Raw genomic sequence first — 18328 nt, forward strand, 5'->3', positions numbered from 1 at the left:
TTTCTGATTTTTTTGCCAATATGTAAGACAGAGCATTTATTTGTTGAGATTTGAAGTTGCCATTTGTTTGACCATTCTGATACATAGTCAAGATCTTTTTGAAGGGTAGCAGTATTGTCTGTCGTATTGAACAGCTTTACATCATCAGCGAAGAGAACGCAGTTGCTCTTAATATGATCACAGAGGTCATTTATGTAGAGTATGAAGAGAGTTGGTCCTAGAACGCTGCCTTGGGGGACACCACTATTGACAGGTACATAATTTGATAGGACACTCCCAATTTTGGCCAATTGTTGTCTGTTTGACAGGAATGTTTCTATCCAGTTATGCAGGTATCCAGAGATACCATAAGATTTTAGTTTTAGGAGTAGTTTGTTGTGTACCACTGAATCAAAGTCTTTATTGAAGTCTATGTAGATTGCGTCTATTGTTTTGCCCTGATCAAGTTGTGTAGTCCATATGTTTTTGCAGTGTAAGAGTTGCAGATTACAGGATAGTTTTTTTCTGAAACGAAATTGTTTATTGGAGAGTAGGTTGTTTGTCTCTAAGTGGAGGATAATGGATTGGTTAATAATTGATTCCATGACTTTACAGGTGATGCAGCATAAGGAGATTGATCTATAATTTTCAACTAGGCTGAGGTCTCCCTTTTTGAAGATGGGGATGACCGTGGTTTGTGACCATAGGTTAGGCAAGGAGCTGGTCCTGAAAGATTTTTCAAAGATTATGCTTAGAGGTTCTGCTATGGCAGTGGATAGCTTTTTTAAGAAGTAGGCACATATTCCATCCAGTCCAGTAGATAGAGATGGTTTTAGATTGCGTAGCGCTTTTTCAACATTGTCTTCTGTAAAATCAATATGTATTAGATCATTGTAGTTTTCTGTGGTTCGGCTAGAAAATACTGGGCATGATCCATTGCTGTTTACAAGTACTGAGCCAAAGAATGTGTTAAATATGTTGGCTTTAATGGTGTCGTCGTTGCAGTCTTTACCATTAGGTCCTATCAGGGGTGGGATGGACCTTGAGTCTTTTAGTTTGTTGTTTACAAAATTGTAAAAAGCACGGGTGGAATTGGTGCATAGAAGGTTTTCCTCTTGTTTAATGTGATAATTGGTGCATTCAGTCTTTATCTGGTGGCATAAATTTTTGTATTGGCTTTTGAAGTTGGCAACGTGACCAGATTTGTTTTTCCGCCAGAGTGATCTCTTTTTGGATTGAAGTTTCCTTATTGTTATGGGTAATCTGTTTTTGTTGTTGTTGTTGTTTTGGGAGTTGTTGTTGGTACATATAGTTTGATGACTCTTTTGACTTCAAGTAAAAATATGTTGTAATGGTCTTCAACAGTATTGCATCCAGTGAATAGAGATTGCCAATCAAGGGATGAGAGATTGTTGTCTGTAAGATCATAGTTGCCCTTTTTGAAGTTATAATTGGGGATTGCATCATTGTGATGATTTTTGTGTGGGCGTATGTTGAGACAAAAGTCAATCATGTTGTGGTCACTGTTGGAAAAGGGTTCTTTACTTTGTATTCTGTAAATTAAATTCAAACTATTGCAGAAGATGAGATCGAGGCAGTTGTTAAGTCTAGTATAGTTGGTTACTAGTTGTTCCAGTCCCAGATTGTAACAGCATTGTAGAAGGTTGCATGTATGGGTTCAGTTGTACATTCATTTAGGGTCCAGTTCATATGAGGTAGATTGAAGTCACCAAGAAAGATAAAAGCGTGTGGGCAGGATGGTACCCATGTTGGTAGTGAATTTAGATTGTTTACTTGTTCAATGTCATAATCAGGTGCTCTGTAACATAGTAAGAATCAAAATGTGATATTTAAGGATAGTTCACAGAAGATGGTCTCAGGAAGAGCAAGCTCCTGGGTAACTTGGATGTTTTTTAGATGTAAGGACTTTTTATAGAAGATAGCAACACCACCTCCTCTACGAATTTCACGATCTGATCGGTAAACATGATAGTCTCTTACTGTGGTAATGGAGTCAGGGAGAGATGCGCTGAGCCATGCTTCACAGACAAATATGATGTCGAATTTAGCCATATTTAGTAAGAGGAGAAATTCAGGTATTTTATTCACAAGGCTTCTTGCATTAAGTAGTTTGCATTTAAGGCCAGCAGTAGTTGGAATTGAGGTAGTTAGAGGCGTGTGTGCCTAGTCTTGGGTGATGGTGGATTGGTTGAGGTAGGGTTGTGGTTGAAGGTTAAAGCTGAGTTGCGGGTTGTGTGACTTACTTTTGATACAGTCAGCATGGTAGTCAATGTACAGGTCCTTCTCTCCATTGTCTAGACGTTTTTTGAGTTCAGTGTGGAGTACACGGGAGCGGGCATGTTGCTGTATGGTTAGGTCAGGGCGAGAACGGAGGTTCTTATGGTTGGTGTTGCTTTTGGCAAGTGAATTTATAGTATAAATGAATTTACGTTTGCTTGATTCATTTTTGCAAATGACCCTGCAGAAGCATGGGGCCACAGAGCCGTCTCTGTTTTTGAGCTCTAGGCCAATGTGGGAAATGTCAAGTATTTCATCAGGGGAGATGATTGATGCTTGATAATCACTGATGATGTTTCGGACAGTTGTGATGTCATCATTGTCATTGATGTCCTCTAGACCAAATAAGATGGCGTTTGGATGTTTCCGTTCACGGTCAACAGCTTCTCTGATGAGGATTGGGATATCATTATTTGTCTGATTTATGTTTTTTTGTGGATTGGGTTGTGGTTGTTGGGTAGAGATGTGGTTTGTAGCTGTTGGATGTTCAGGTTGGGTTAGGGTTAGGGCTAGGGTTAGATACTTCCTTTTCCCAATAATGTGTATCTTTTGATCTCCCAAAATAGAAGCTTTCTTCTTCTCCCCCGAGCCCTTTTTCCCAGCAAGATGTCCATGATCTCCTGATTCCATCATCAAGAATAAAAAATAAGGGGAGGCATCTTCTGGAATATTTTTTTTCTTTGTTTGAGTTCATGTGCAGGTACAATATGATGGATTTTTCACTTAGATTAAATAGGGAGAAGAAGATGGGTGAAGACTGGTACTTGATGGGTTCCATCAACAGTCAAAGTGCCAATTGCTTGAAGACATCTCCACATCAGCTTTCTCCAAAAACGTGTCTACTTTCCTGACCTTCCATCTCTTGTGGTGGTTGCCTTGCAAACACTAAATTGGAAACAAATGTCTAGTTTGTGTCAGAAAATAGTTGGAGTACTAAAGACCTTCGGATTGGGCCTTCTTCTTTATCTCCATTCATTCTAGCGGTAGGCTTTGTTCCTCTGGAGCCACATAGACCTTGTGGTTATATCGTGCACACGGTTGCTGAGCTCCCAAACGTCGGCAGCTAAGGAAGTACCAGAGCTGGAGAACACAAACAAAAACAGTTTTAATTTGTGTTATTATGATGGTGGAAACTCATTGACCTCAGCAGCAAAAAATTATTCAAATTTAAAATGATAAATGATTTTTAAAATGTTCAAATTTAAAATGATAAATGATAATAAATTATTAAAATTAAAATTTCAAAAAATTAAGACCTGAGTATCAATTAGCAAAGGGGTCCAAGGGTATGTGATAACCCTGAAATGGCTGGTAATTTGAGGGCACTCCTGCTGCCTTGTTAACCTTTTTTTTTTAGCCTTCTGAATTTTTAACTTTGACTCTTACTTCTAACTTGTATGTTTTGACTTGTTTCAAACTCTGTTTTTATTCAGGTGTTTATATTGTTTTTTTCATGCTGTTGTAAACCACCCAAGTGACATGGACAGTGTAGACATATACAGTTCATCAGTCTGGAACCCACATTACGTATCTGATATTAGCACAATTGAGAAAGTCCAGAAATATTTCACAAGAAGAGTTCTCCACTCCTCTACTCATTGTAGAATACCTTATGCCACCAGACTTGAAATTCTAGAACTAGAAAACCTTGAACTACGCCGTCTTCGGTCTGATTTAAGCATGGTATATAAAATCATACATTGCAATGTCCTACCTGTCAATGAATACTTCAGCTTCAACCATAACAACACAAGAGCACACAATAGATACAAACTCAATGTTAACCGACCAAACTTGATTGCAGGAAATATGACTTCAGCAATAGAGTGGTCAATGTCTGGAATACTCTACCCGACTCTGTAGTTTCTTCCCCAAACCCCAAAAACTTTAACCTTAGACTGTCTACTATTGACCTCACCCCTTTCCTAAGAGGTCTGTAGAGGCGTGCATAAAGCGCACCAACGTGCCTACCGTCCCTGTCCTATTGTTTCTCTTATTCTTCTTTTATTTTTCTTATATGTACCCATTTCATGTATTCACAACTATGTATACACTTATACTTATCTTGTAAACAATTGGCAAATCAAATAAATAAATAAATAAATATAATAAATATTGTACTTGAACCAGAGGTGGTATTCAGACAGTTCTGACCAGTTCTGGAGAACTGCTAGCGGACATTTTGAGTAGTTCAGAGAACTGGCAAAAACCACCTCTGACTGGCCCCGCCCCCATCTATTCTCTGCCTCCTGAGTCCCAGCTGATTGGCTGAGTCTTCTTTTGTTGCCCTGCACAGGAGAACGGAGCTGGAAAGCAGGATAGTGGGGTGGGGAGGGAATGGGGATTTTACAGTATCCTTCCCCTGCCACACCCACCATGCCATGCCATGCCCACCAAGCCACACCAAGCCCACCAAGTCACACCCACCATGCCATGCCACACCCACACCAAGCCCACCAAGCCACGCCCACAGAACTGGTAGTAAAAAAAATTGAATACCACCACTGACTGGAGCAGGTGTTTGTAGATCACTTACCATAACTGGGAGACCAGCTAGAAGGACCATTACCAATAGGGCAGATAAGAAGATAAGAAAAATGGCCCAACCTTGCAAACAGGTGACATTCGATGGCACACTGTCTGTAGGAAACAGAGAATGAAATAAAACAATGTATTTTAAAAATTGCCCATTCCTTCTTTTACTTCCTGAAATCTAGAAACCACCCACCTGCGCAACTTAGTTACTTTATGATTTTGGTAGCCACATCAACTATTTAGCAATAGTTATCGAATCATTGTTTGTTCATTAAATCTGTATGCCGCCATCTTGCCTATAAGGTGACTCTGCTTTCTCCAGTTTTCACAGAATTATTCAATAATGGTGAAGTGCTCAGTGGACTGTCTAAGCTGGAACTTTAAAAGAGCGAAATTAGAGGAAAATAAGAGGAAGATACTAACCCAGGAGGAATAGGGTAGAATAGCGTCAGGAAGGAGACAATCAAGCAGGTTAAGAATCATTGGTATGTTGTGATTTCTATTTTTTTTTTAAAAAAAGTCAAAGAATCCCTGCAGATTTTACTCCACTAGTCATTGCCAACTATAGGGGTCAGTGCTCATCTCCATTTCAAGCCTATTTCAAGGTCAGATCAGTCCAAAGGCATTTCTATGGTCATGTGGCCAGCCCAGCATGACTTCATGGAGGGCAGCTACCTTCACACCAAAGGGGTACCTATTTATCTACTTGCATTTGCATGCTTTCGAACTGTGAGGTTGGCAGGAGCTCACCCTCACCGCATGGTGCTGGGGTTTCAAACCTGGGCTGCCACCTTTCCAACCGACAAAGTCCAGATCTTAACCGCTGAGCCGTGTGGTTTCTATAGGAGGCTAAAAATAAGGACTTTGGAGGACATCTCTAGAAGGAGAAGATCAAGGAAGTTCTTCTGCTTAGCAAAATGTTAACCAAGAAAAGGCAGGGCTTAGTTCATGTTTCAGCTCAGTTTGTTTCACAAAAGAAACTGATGGCTGGTTGATAGTTCATCCATGACCAAATGGGCCAAGCAGCAGGCGAAGGAATCTCTAGCCAGAATAAATGAGAATGCCAGAATACTGAATGTTGAGACCCAGATGAGTTTGAGCTTTTCACAAACCCCTGTTTGCAGTATTTAAAACAACTTCCTGGAGAAAGCCAAAAAGATTGGAGATGGACAGATGGATAGAGTCCATACATGGCAAGATCAGGCAAGATTCTGCACCAGAATATGTAGGAGTCAATCTGAGAGCTTCTAAAAGATAATGTACAGATTGCTGGAATAGAACACATACCCATCACTTCTGGAATACAATGGGTGATGGCATTTATAATCCATTTGTGATGTGTGAAGTGCAAAAAAAAAGGTTATAAACAATAAGCAAAGCAAATTAAAAGCATATAGAAAAGAAATACAGCTAAAACTATTTCAGTCCTTAAACCTCTCCGTGCCTTTCTACCCTTTCAAGCATATTCATATGCTGCTTCATAATTTATGTTCTTTAAGCTTCTCATCAGTCCTTTTCAAATTCTTATCAACAATATGCAGTCAAACTTTGTCTTCCTTTATGAATTGGCTAATTCCTTCTTTTTTCCTATTTGTTCTAAGCTTATTCTTGTTTCATAACACTCATTCTAAGTACCCCATTCTTACTTCATTGTACTTTTTAATTTTTCCCCCCACATACCCATTTCTGATTTCTATGTAATCGAATAGAAGCATATTTTTATTTACAGAAATGTTGCTTCTTTCAATTACCTACCACCTACAAACGTTCTACCAGAATCTCTGCATCTTAAACCTTTTCCCATCCATGTTCCTCTGTGATAAATATTCTATAGAAGCCTACAAATTTATCTATTTGCTAGTTTTTCCACTTATTAATAACTTGCAATTCACTCCACTTTCTCTGAAAAGACAATTAAATTGGATTTGGATGCATTAATGATGCGTTAATTTTCAGATCTATACTCTTGTTGCATCATACAATTCAGCTAGCTTTCCTTGCAAATAATTAAGGCTCTCAGCTATCAGCATGGCATCATGTATATATAAAGGTGTGTGCACATGTACATGCCCTCAATTGAAACACCTCTTAATGTCACTACCGGCTTTCTGATATATTTGTCCATAAGTAAATTCAACAACAGAAAGGATACTATACATCCTTGTCTTGCTCCCATTTCAGTGTCAATTATTTACTGAGTATATATAGTCTGCTCATCATATTGCAGACTATGTTCACATGAATCATTATTCAAATTATTTCATCCAGATAACATAGAATGAGAACTTGCAGACTAGGAAGAAAGCAGGGGTCTGATATTTCTCCAAGGCAGAATATAGTTTGTAAGGAACTGAGACTTTTGTGAGAACCATCCATCAATTGAACCATGGCACTTAGAAGGCCCTTTTCCACTGGAAGGAGAATACTACCAAACATTATTGGCACCACTTTCAAAAATGGATTTTAAATGACAATTCCAACTCAGACGCATCTGAGTGACTTACCAGTGCTATTAGGTGAGGTGTAGAAGGGTAAATTAGTGACCTCTGGTGCATTTTCTGTGGCATTGTAAGTTTCATTGGCATTTATTGTGGCTGTTGAACTGGGGGTGGTACTCTTTGTTGGGCAAGTTATCTTTTTATGGGTGGCTTCTGGAGTCAAAGTTGCAGGAGTGGCATTAATCTTCTGAAGCCCAGCAAAGTCCTTAGGAGGATTGTCCTCACAGCCTGTGGTGGTGTTTGGATGGTGAGCACCTGGAAAATGGAAAAAAGAAAAAGGGAAAAAATGGGATGGATATCATTTGTCCTAAATCAACATTACTCATTATTACTGTGTTCTCAAGCATCGAGGGTTGTCTTTAAGCCTTGTGTTTGGTCTGGGACTATCAATGAAATTTTGGTTTGATTTTTAGCCTTTTGATTTTGGTTTATTGGTATGGTGTTATCCCTGGGAGTAACTGATTCAAAGAAGACCAAAAATGGAACGAGCATGTTATACAGATTAACAGAATTGGAAGGGACCTTGTAGGTCATCTAGTCCACACACACACACCCAAGCAGAAGACCCTACTACACCATTTCTGACAAATGATAGTCCAATCTAAAAGAGTAACTTGATATTTCCTCAACTCAGCTATAAAAGGTATAGCAGAAATGTCAACATCCAAGAGAGCTGAGGAAATATCGAATTACCAGAAGCTCTTGACAATAATAACTTTAAAGAAAGGAACAGCCTTTGCTTTTCAGAGTTTAGGGTGCTTGAAGATGAAGTGAAAGCTTTTCTGCACAGATCTGCAGATGGGCACTAAGAAAAGAGTTTCTTCATTAGCAATCTCTCTCAAACTGAGATTCTGAGGTGATTGTTTCTGACCATCTATCCTTCTCCAAATACCTCCCATTATTTCATTTGGCACTAGAGGCTGAGGCAGGAAATTCTGCACTTCAGCTATTTTCAATAAGATAGCCCTTTTGCCAACTCAGAAGGCCCTGTTCTGTAAGTTCTGGAATAGAAATTCACCTTTCATCAAATACACTTTCTCTCATCCATTTTGCCAGGCTAATACAATTTCAGTTGTCATCCATTCGGGCAGGGAAAGATTCAAGCAACATGGAAGAGAGATGCTCAACTTACTACCATGTTTCTCATATAATAAGGCTGGGTCTTATTTTTTTGAGCCCCGAAAAACGGCTGGCCATCTTTTCGGGGTGACTTAATTTCCCCCTTGCATCTTAGGGCAGGCGGCGACAGCTTGGATGTTGACCTCGGCGTTTGTATCAGGCCTTTGTATCAGGGTCAACGCAGGCAGCACCATATCCGGATGTGCAACAAAAGTACTTCCTAACAGCAAGCCCCTCCGCCATTTCCCCCATTTCGCATGTTTTAATATAGGCCTTAATTTGGGGGTTGGGGCTTAATTTCATTTCATGCCTATAAAACATGCTGGAACTTCCTATTGGGGGAGGCCATATTGTTGGAGAAACAGGGTATGAACCTTTCCTTTTCTGTTGGAAATCCTCAACCTCCCACCCTTTCACAGCTGTATCTTCTTTCAGATTCTGACTCCCTGTGAAGAAGCATTGGATCCTGCCAACAATGAAAGGACACTATTTTGCCTAACTATATTGAAACTTTGAAATGTTCCTCAACTGTTGGCAAAGTCTGATCTCCAGATGGCTTGATCCAAATAACACGGGGCAAAGATGCTCACCTGCTACACAGAGGAACAAGATAGTAAATATACAGAGAATCCAGGGAGAGTCCTTGAAGCTTTTCCATTTCTTCTCCATTGTAGCACAGTAGTGCAGAGTGCAGAGGTCTTGGGTGTACTGGTCAATTTCTGGCAAGTCTTCTGTAATATTTACAACCCTTTTATATAAGTGATTGCAACAGCCAGTTCTTTCCTAATTTAGTAATACCTCTTCAAGAAAATAGGTGTCTAATGCATGAAACATTTGTCACATTTTATCAAAATATGCATATATGTGCATTAAAACAGGAAAGGACCTGAAATACACTTGTAAATCTGGATATTTTTTTGTCATCTTCCTTCAGTTAATGGAAAAGATAGATTTGAAAAGAGAGAGAGAGAGAGAAAGAGAGACAGAAAGATATATTGTCCAGATGCATTAAATTGTAGTGTAGGTTAGTTCCATGCAGTTAATTACAGAGGCAACAATTAACAGTGTGATTAATAACCAAGCTGGAATGAACCCAAGTTGAACTGAATTATGGGTGTTTCTGGAAATAAAAACTGGTTCCTGAAGTGTCCTATTATTATTTCTCTGTATATAGCCCCAGTCTTTATAAAAACTCAACCACTACCTTATTACCTGCTACCTCAAGAATGCCTAGGATAACAAGGGAAGGGAATGAGATTCCTTCCCAGGTAGCTTCACCTCAATCTTGATGAGAAGACACTGAGATGTCAGTGCAGAAGAGGCAAGGATGTACCTCTGGATGGAGGAAATCAATAACCCTCCCCCCAAGAAATAAATAAGACTGACTCAACTCAGCCCAACCAATACCTTCCAATACATCATGATGACATCTCCAATATTCCTCAGTTCTTGGTATAAATGGGCATCACAGCCATGAATGGCTAGGAGAAATGGGAGATAGACTTACATGCTCCCTGTAGCCCCTTACGTTGTCGCTATGTGCATATCCTTATATTGGAATTGTAGGATTTGGAAGTCAGGAAATATATCGTATTTGACTGACCTGAGCCCTTCCTTCTTTATTATGACATACCTATGTGCCTGTATGTACCTGTCAACAGTGGTGTCCCCCAAGGCAGCGTTCTAGGACCAACTCTCTTCATACTCTACATAAATGATCTCTGTGATCATATTAAGAGCAACTCTTCGCTGATGATGTAAAACTATTCAACACCACAGACAATACTGCTACTCTTCAAAAAGACCTCGACTATGTATCAGAATGGTCAAACAAATGGTAACTTCAAATCTCAACAAACAAATGCTCTGTCTTACATATTGGCAAACAAAATCAGAAAATAAAATACAAGCTAAATAGTCAAGACCTTGTTGAGGATCCAAACTCTGTCAAGGATCTTGGAGTACTCATCTCTAATGATCAAAGTGCTAGAGCCCACTGTAACTACATAGCCAAAAAGGCATTAAGAGTTGTTAATCTAATCTTACGTAGCTTCTTCTCTGTTAATATCACACTAAGAGTATACAAAACATTTGCTAGACCTATACTTGAATACAGCTCATCAGTCTGGAACCTACATTACATATCTGATATTAACACAGTTGAGAAAGTCCAGAAATATTTCACAAGAAGAATTCTCCACTCCTCTACTCGTTGCAGAATACCTTATGCCACCAGACTTGAAATTCTAGACCTATAAAAACTAGAACTATGCCGCCTTCGGTCCGATCTAAGTATAGTATATAAAATCATACATTGCGATGTCCTACCTGCAAATGAATACTTCAGCTTCAATCATAACAATACAAGAGCACACAATAAATACAAACTCAAGGTTAACTGCACCAAACTTGACTGCAGAAAATACGACTTCACCAACAGAGTGGTCAATATTTGGAATACTCTACCTGACTCTGTGGTTTCTTCCCCAAACCCCCAAAACTTTAACCTTAGACTGTCTACTATTGACCTCACCCCCTTCCTAAGAGGCCTGTAGGGGGCATGCATAAGCGCACCAATCGTGCCTACCGTCCCTGTCTTATTGTTTCTTTTTATTTTTCTTATAAGTATCTATCTCATGTATTCAAAACTATGTTTGTTCTTATACCTGTACCTTGTAAGCAATTGACAAATCAAATAAATACTAAAATACTAAAAAATACAATTATTTGGATCACCTGTATTTATTGCTGATAACCCATTTGGGGCTGGTAATAATAGCAATAGCACTTAGACTTATATACAGCTTCACAGTGCTTTACAGCCCTCTCTAAGCGGTTTACAGAGTCAGCATATGGCCCCCATCCATCTAGGTCCTCATTTGAGTCAACCTTGAGTTGGTCAGGATCAAACAGTTGGCAGAATTAGCCTGCAATAGTGCATTTTTACCACTGTGCCACCAAGACTCTTGGCACATATTTTTGTAATCAATAAATGTCAAATAAAAGACAACAAGATACAAAAAAGGAGTAAACCATTTTGGATGTTTATGCCCAGTATTTCCAGAAAAGCTCCAAATATACAGTAATATTGATCAGAAGAGACTATTTATAACTCAGGGTAGAACTGTGGAATCCTTGATGCTCTCTGAGCTTGATTGTTTTATTGAACTTTCAGTACCAAACTAGGTAACATCATCAGTGCTGATAAGTACTGGTAATGAAACATGTAATGCACCATAATACAGGAATATCCCTGACATCATCTGAGTTCATCATCATCCCTAAGAAGCTCTTCTGTACCTTTCTGGTATTTTAGAAGACTAGCAGGAAGAAGGAGGTTCATCTTTTGTTTTTCCAGTTATTTACAATAATTCTTCTGTTTTAATGACAGGTTGTCCATATATTTTCATAGGAAATAGCATACATTCTCTAGGTGTGTATTGAGCCAGTGGTTCTTAATTTAACAGACCACTGTCCATAGTCTTTGCTAAATGTTTTGGCTTGATACACAATGAATAATTCACACAAAAATGTTTTAATCATAGCATCCGTGTCTGGAATGATTCCACAATTCTATCAACACTGAAGCAATCGTTCACACAATATGTAATTTTTTATTTATTTTAAAACTAAGAAAATATTACAAACTCCCATTCTAAATAGTTCTGGAGACCTGGTCCACCTGCAGACAATCTTTTTTTCTTTCTTGGTGTTCCTATTTCTTCTTTTCTCTATCCCACTTAATGTGAACTCCTTGTGGTGATGTACTGAAGAATTACTTTGAAATTGTTTTCAAAGTTGTTGTTCGTTGCAAAGTCGTGTCCAACCCATCGCGAACCCATGGACAACGTTCCTCCAGGCCTTCCTGTCCTCTACCATCCCCCAGAGTCCATTTAAGCTCACACCAACTGCTTCAGTGACTCCATCTAGCCTCCTCATTCTCTGTCATCCTCTTCTTCTTTGCCCTCAATTGTTCCCAGCATTAGGCTCTTCTCCAGTGAGTCCTTCCTTCTCATGAGGTGGCCAAAGTCTTTGAGTTTAATCTTCAGGATCTGGCCTTCTAAAGAGCAGTCAGGGTTGATCTCCTCTAGGACTGACCGGTTTGATCACTGTGCAGTCTAGGGGACTTGCAGGAGTCTTCTCCAGCACCATAGTTCAAAGGCCTCCATTCTTTGGCGCTCAGCCTTTCTTATGGTCCAGCTTTCACAGTCATACATTGCAACGGGGAAACTTTCTTATAGAACTCTCTATAAATGATTTGAAACAATGAATTACTGAGCTTTAATAGTATATATGAAAGCCAAGGAAAAGAGGAAGTCAAGCTCTCCACCTGACTTTGAGGATGTAATCTTTGAACATAAAATAACAGAGTTGGAAGGAACCTTGGACATCTTCTAGTGCAGCGCTCCTAAACCTTTGTGGTTTGGCAAGGCAGTTCAGGGGGATGCGGGGAAATAGGGGAAGTGGGTTGCGCAGGCATGCACAGTTCCATTCACACAAGAGAAAAGAGAAACTCGTGCATCCCAGTTCCAAACAGGCCCAGTAGTGTGCCGCGGCTGGGGTGGGGGGACGACCCCTGTTCTAATCTCCTGCTCAGGTAGGAGATGCTATACCAGTGGTGATATTCAAAAACTTTTACTACTGGTTCTGTGGGCGCTGCTTGGTGGGCATGGTGTGGCTTGGTGGGTGTGGCAGGGGAAGGATACTGTAAAATCCCATTCCCTCCCCACTCCACTAACCTGCTTTCCAGCTCTGTTCTCCTACTCAGAGCAACAAAAGAAGACCCAACCAATGAGCTGGAACTCGGGAGGCAGCGAATAGATGGGGGCGGGGCCAACCAGAGGTGGTATTTATTGGTTCTCCGAACTACTCAAAATATCTGCTACCAGTTCTCCAGAACCTGTCAGAACTGGCTGAATACCACCTCTGCCCTATACCATTTCCAACAAATGGCTGTCTGAATGTCTTCTTAAAAACCTCTAGTGATGTACACCATGTTCTCCATGACTCTGGTGAAACCAGTTGGACGTTTTTCCAGGACAATCTGGAATGTTGAAGACTGAATGTAGGTCCTTCTGCTTAGAAATCGTGTGTGCTGACCATTAACTTACGCTCTTGGCTTAAAGCTGTGGAACTTTTTCACCTGTGACAATGGGAAAACATCTTGCCTCTTCTTCAGCAGACTCCCATATAAGCTTGTATTTATAAATTATTATTACAACACCTGCACAATGTTTAGGAAGTGTTAGATGCAGTCATCCTGTTGATGGAAATGTTAATTCTGGAGCTGAAACATTCTTTGTGGATGTGTCTTATTATGAATGCAGTTTGGACTGAAATTCACAATTATGAACATAAGTCTACATCAGGTGCACGATAAGTATAGTAAAGATTAGATGTATTAAGTTTGGTTACATTTTCAGTGTCTGGATTTTATTGAAAAAAATTTACAATTTTGAAGTTTTTACTTATAAAGGATGGCTAACCCTGGAATATTCCATTTCTAAGAACCATTGTTAGGCTGCTGGTTTTGTCTGATGACCTTTTTTTTAAGAAAAAGTCAAAGAAGGAGATGTTTGAGCCACATTTTAATTCTACGTATCTTAATGTTATGTTTATTGACAGATTTTGCTGTGGTTGAATTTTTATGTTTCTGCTTTTATGCTTATTTTATCTTGATTGCTATGAATTACCCAGAGTCTATGACCGAAAGGCATACAAATCATGTATTGAATATAATATCATTTAATATAATAACAGATCAAACTTCTTGGAATGTTTGGGATAATTGTCCAAGCCTTCCTCCCTCCCTCCCTCCCTCCCTCCCTTCCTTCCTTCCTTCCTTCCTTCCTCCCTTCCCTTCCCTTCCCTTCCCTTTCTCTTCTTTCATTCTATTTTGAAATTATAACATATGGTTAATCCTGTCCAATGTATGCATTTCCCTTAACTAATTAATATTATAATTTATATTTTAAGATAAATCCGACTGAGATAAGACCTAATCATATTTTTTTTTTTTAAAAAAAATCATATTTACTTTGTTTGCTTCCCTTTTGGCAAGCCCTGTCTGCCATGTAACTGCTTATTAGATAGGGAAGTCCATGTGTCACCATACCTCTGCAGTTTAGAATAACTGGAGCATATGAGATGATGCTGTTTGTGATGGATGTGACATTTTGTGCTGATAGCCAAAGGCCACATTATATTTAAGAAGTGTTTTAAAGAACAAACATCCTTTCTTACAATCCATATTACATCCATTGTGTGGGAAAATGAGTGTTTAATTCTATCTCCATGTTATAGTTCCACTGAATATCATGATTTCAAAGCTTGTATTTTCTGCAAGAACAATTTAACAACACTCATAACAGTGGTGGGATTCAAAATTTTTTACTACCAGTTCTGTGGGCGTGGCTTGGTGGGTGTGGCAGGGGAAGGATACTGTAAAATCTCCATTCAGAGGTGGTATTTGCCAGTTCTCCAAACTACTCAAAATTTCCGCTACCGGTTCTCAAGAACTGGTCAGAACCTGCTGAATACCACCTCTGACTCATAAACATCTGAAGCTACAAATGGGAAGGATTAAATCCATTCACCTATTTGGTAGCCCCAATCAGGTCTAGTTCTGATATAAACTTCAGATTCATAAAAAAAAAAAACCAGCAAATAGCACAATTTGTTATTAGTAGATCTTTATTGCTTGATACATAGGCAAGGATGATGAGGGTTATTTGATTCAGAACACAATCTAATTTGTCCTCTTTGGAGTGTTTATATACAAGTGTTTCTCAACCTCCTCTCAAATTGCTTGAGCAAGAAACTACTAGAAGACCTCCAAGGTCCCTTCCAGCTCTATTCTGATTGATTGATTGATTGAATCTGGCTGCTTTAACATATGTGGACATCAACTCCCAAAATTCCCCTACCAACCTTGCTGGCTGAATAATTCTGGGAGTTGAAGTCCATACACCTTAATATAATCAAAGTTGAGAAACACTGAATATCATCCTGGGGTGAATAAGACATTGGCTATTGCTGGTCTCAGTCCATATCTTGGTCAAAGAGTGGCAAAAACCTCTACAGCACATTAAAAAGCAGATGATTGTGACAAAAATCAGGAGACAACCATATAGAATGTATTTGCTCATGCTTCACAATGTTCCAGATGACACCTATGGACTCCCAGAATTACTGTATATGATCTTCAAAAATAAAAGAGATGGCAGAAATGTGGCAAGATTACTACAACTCAGGAGATGTCACAATTCCTGTAAAAGATCTTGCAGGATCAGAGGTGAGAATGAGTGAGCACTTGCTGTATTGTCTTGAGAATGTATAAAAGCTGGAAGTGGAGATAACATAAATCCTACAAGATTTGGTGATCTTGTACTATTTAAGCCAGGGGTCTCCAACCTTGGCAATTTTAAGACTTGTGGACTTCAACTCCCAGAATTCCTGAGTTAACATGACTGGAGGAGGAATTCTGGAAGTTGAAGTCCACAAGTCTTAAAGTGGCTAAGGTTGGAGACCCCTGATTTAAGCTATGTATAGGAGAGAATGGGCATATCTGAAATAATCTATTTTGTAAAATTATACCATGGTTGTTTGTAAAAGAAAAGCTGTTCCCTAACATGTTCTGTTTTGTTAAATTAAAAGTTTGTCCTGAAGAGACTGGCAACTGTAAAAAGACCATAGAAATATTTTATGAGTTGACATTTGGCTCAAAACTCATGATTTAATTGGGGTAACTGCTGGAATGCTGATAGATACTTTAAGATTTTTAGCATTTTATAATATATTTTATTCACCTGTTTGTTAGTTTATTAATTGATTAGTCCCAATGATTACATAAAAAATAAAATAAAAATTAAAAAGGAAATCTAATTCCAGGGTAAATAGATAAAAGAAAATGCAGTAATAAAATACTTACATGATAAATACAAAGAATCAATTTGTCACCTTTACCGAATACCCAAACCTGTTGATATAACAGGTTCTTAGTTCAATTGCCTTAATTATAAACTTAGCAGTCCTATTCATAATGTACACTTTAGAGTCCGGGAGAAAATTATTTGGTAATAGAAAGTCTTAATATAGTGAGGAATAAACGTCAGCCTATTTTTAATTACATTCTCACTATGCACAATTGCATTATCCTGAATACGTTCTTAGAAGATGAGAGAAAGAATATGATAAACCATATGCCACGTCTGCAGCAGAAAGTCTTACATTTTTTTGGTGGAAAGCTAAATAAAGACATAAAAGGACTCATTCTAAAATCCCATTTTATTAGCATGAAAATAACTCACAGTGTTTTTCCTTTCTTGAAAAAAAATTATATAATGCTTGAAAAATCCAAGTGTCCTTAAAGCAAAAGGATTCTTTTTTTCCCAGTGAAAAGAAGGACCTTCTCTATAAGTTGAACGTTTTTCTCTGAAGTTATTTGGGTGAAAATGCGCTTCTCTTGTATTTAGGGGGAGGTTACTGTGAGTTCTAAGGATGGCTGCAGCTCGACAAAATAATTTCTAGAGATTTAGAGATGGTTTCTAGGCACCTTAAATCGACATGTCAGATCTTCTCAGATGGGATTTTTGCTCTGGCCAGTTGATGCTTCTCTTCCTCCTTCCCCTTGACCGTCTGCTTCAGCAGGCCCCAAGAAGAAAGGGGTTTGGCTTGGTCAGTGATGGCCATGAGGGTTGCTGGAAAACATGCGTGCGGTCAGTTCCTTGCGCATCAACTCATTCACTTCATATTGAAGGTCTTTGGAACTGAAGAAACAGAGATTCCTGACAACTTTTGTCCTTTTAGCTTTGGAGGAGGCCTGTCTGGTGGCACCGCTCCTGGTGGAGGAAGCTGCCTTCCCACTGCCCTTCACGGGCAAGCGAGCTTTCTTTTGGTGGCCCGCTTGAGACGTCTTAGGCGCGGGCAAACCGGAAGCCTCTCCCATCTCCTTTCTCTTATTCTCCGGCCTCACAGTTGATGTTTTTGGGCCCTGTTTCCTTTGTCTGAGCTCTGGTTTCTTCTCCTTGGGTTGTATTATCTTGCACGGGGTCTTCCCTCCTGGAAGCTGTTGTGCTTTCTTCTGAGGCTGAGATTTTTTCTTTCCCCTTTGGGCGGCAGCCATTTTCTTTTTCCTTCTCGCTGCCAGCTCTGAAGCTTAAGGACGAAGGCGTCTTGTCCTCTTGCCGCCTCTGGGAATTGGATTCGGTGAAGGACAGGTATGATCGGCTGGCTAGAGAAATACAACTGCCCTGTGACAGAGCACTTGGAGGACTTCATAATATGTATCTATGAGGCGTCCATCCTTCCCACCCATATGCAAATACAAGGAATTATGACATCGAACCCTTCGTTGGCCAATTGGAAAGATGCAAAAGAGTGATACGGTGGTTATTGGTGTCTCTGGGTTTTGAAACATACCCAATCAAGTAACAAAAGCAGGGTTAAAAATTTAATAAATAAATAAATAAATGAACTACCCCTACAATTAATTAACATCATTTTGATAAAATGTAGCACAAATGTGATGAAGGGGAGGATGACATTGCTTGTATTTTAGAGCAGGGCTGCCCGATCTAAGAGCCAGTTTGGTGTAGTAGTTAAGGTGCCAGGCTGGAAACTGGGAGACCATGAGTTTTATTTATTTATTTTATTTTATTTTATTTATTTATTTATTTATTTATTTATTTATTTATTTGTTTATTTATTTTATTTGATTTGCCAATTGTTTACAAGATAATAAGTATAAATGTATACATAGTTGTGAATACATGAAATGGTTACATATAAGAAAAATAAAAGAATAAGAGAAACAATAGGACAGGGACGGTAGGCACGTTGGTGCGCTTATGCACGCCCCCTACAGACCTCTTAGGAAAGGGGTGAGGTCAATAGTAGAC

General features: G+C 39.1%; 1 protein-coding gene across 1 annotated transcript; it reads right to left on the reverse strand.

Moving 5' to 3' along the window:
• Nucleotides 1–837: 837 nt before the first annotated feature.
• On the reverse strand, nt 838–9159 carry LOC148131881 (uncharacterized). Its single transcript, XM_087954071.1, has 4 exons — nt 9020–9159; nt 7317–7565; nt 4814–4917; nt 838–3357 (listed from the first exon to the last, which is right to left on the reverse strand). Exons 1-4 carry the CDS (start codon nt 9096–9098, stop codon nt 3250–3252), a joined length of 540 nt encoding a protein of 179 aa, XP_087810197.1. The 5' UTR covers nt 9099–9159; the 3' UTR covers nt 838–3249.
• Nucleotides 9160–18328: the final 9169 nt, after the last annotated feature.

The sequence above is a fragment of the Notechis scutatus genome, chromosome 2, assembly GCF_049901735.1.
Source record: "Notechis scutatus isolate UNSWTSFEM ecotype Mainland chromosome 2, rNotScu1.2, whole genome shotgun sequence".
Taxonomy (NCBI): Eukaryota; Metazoa; Chordata; class Lepidosauria; order Squamata; family Elapidae; genus Notechis; species Notechis scutatus.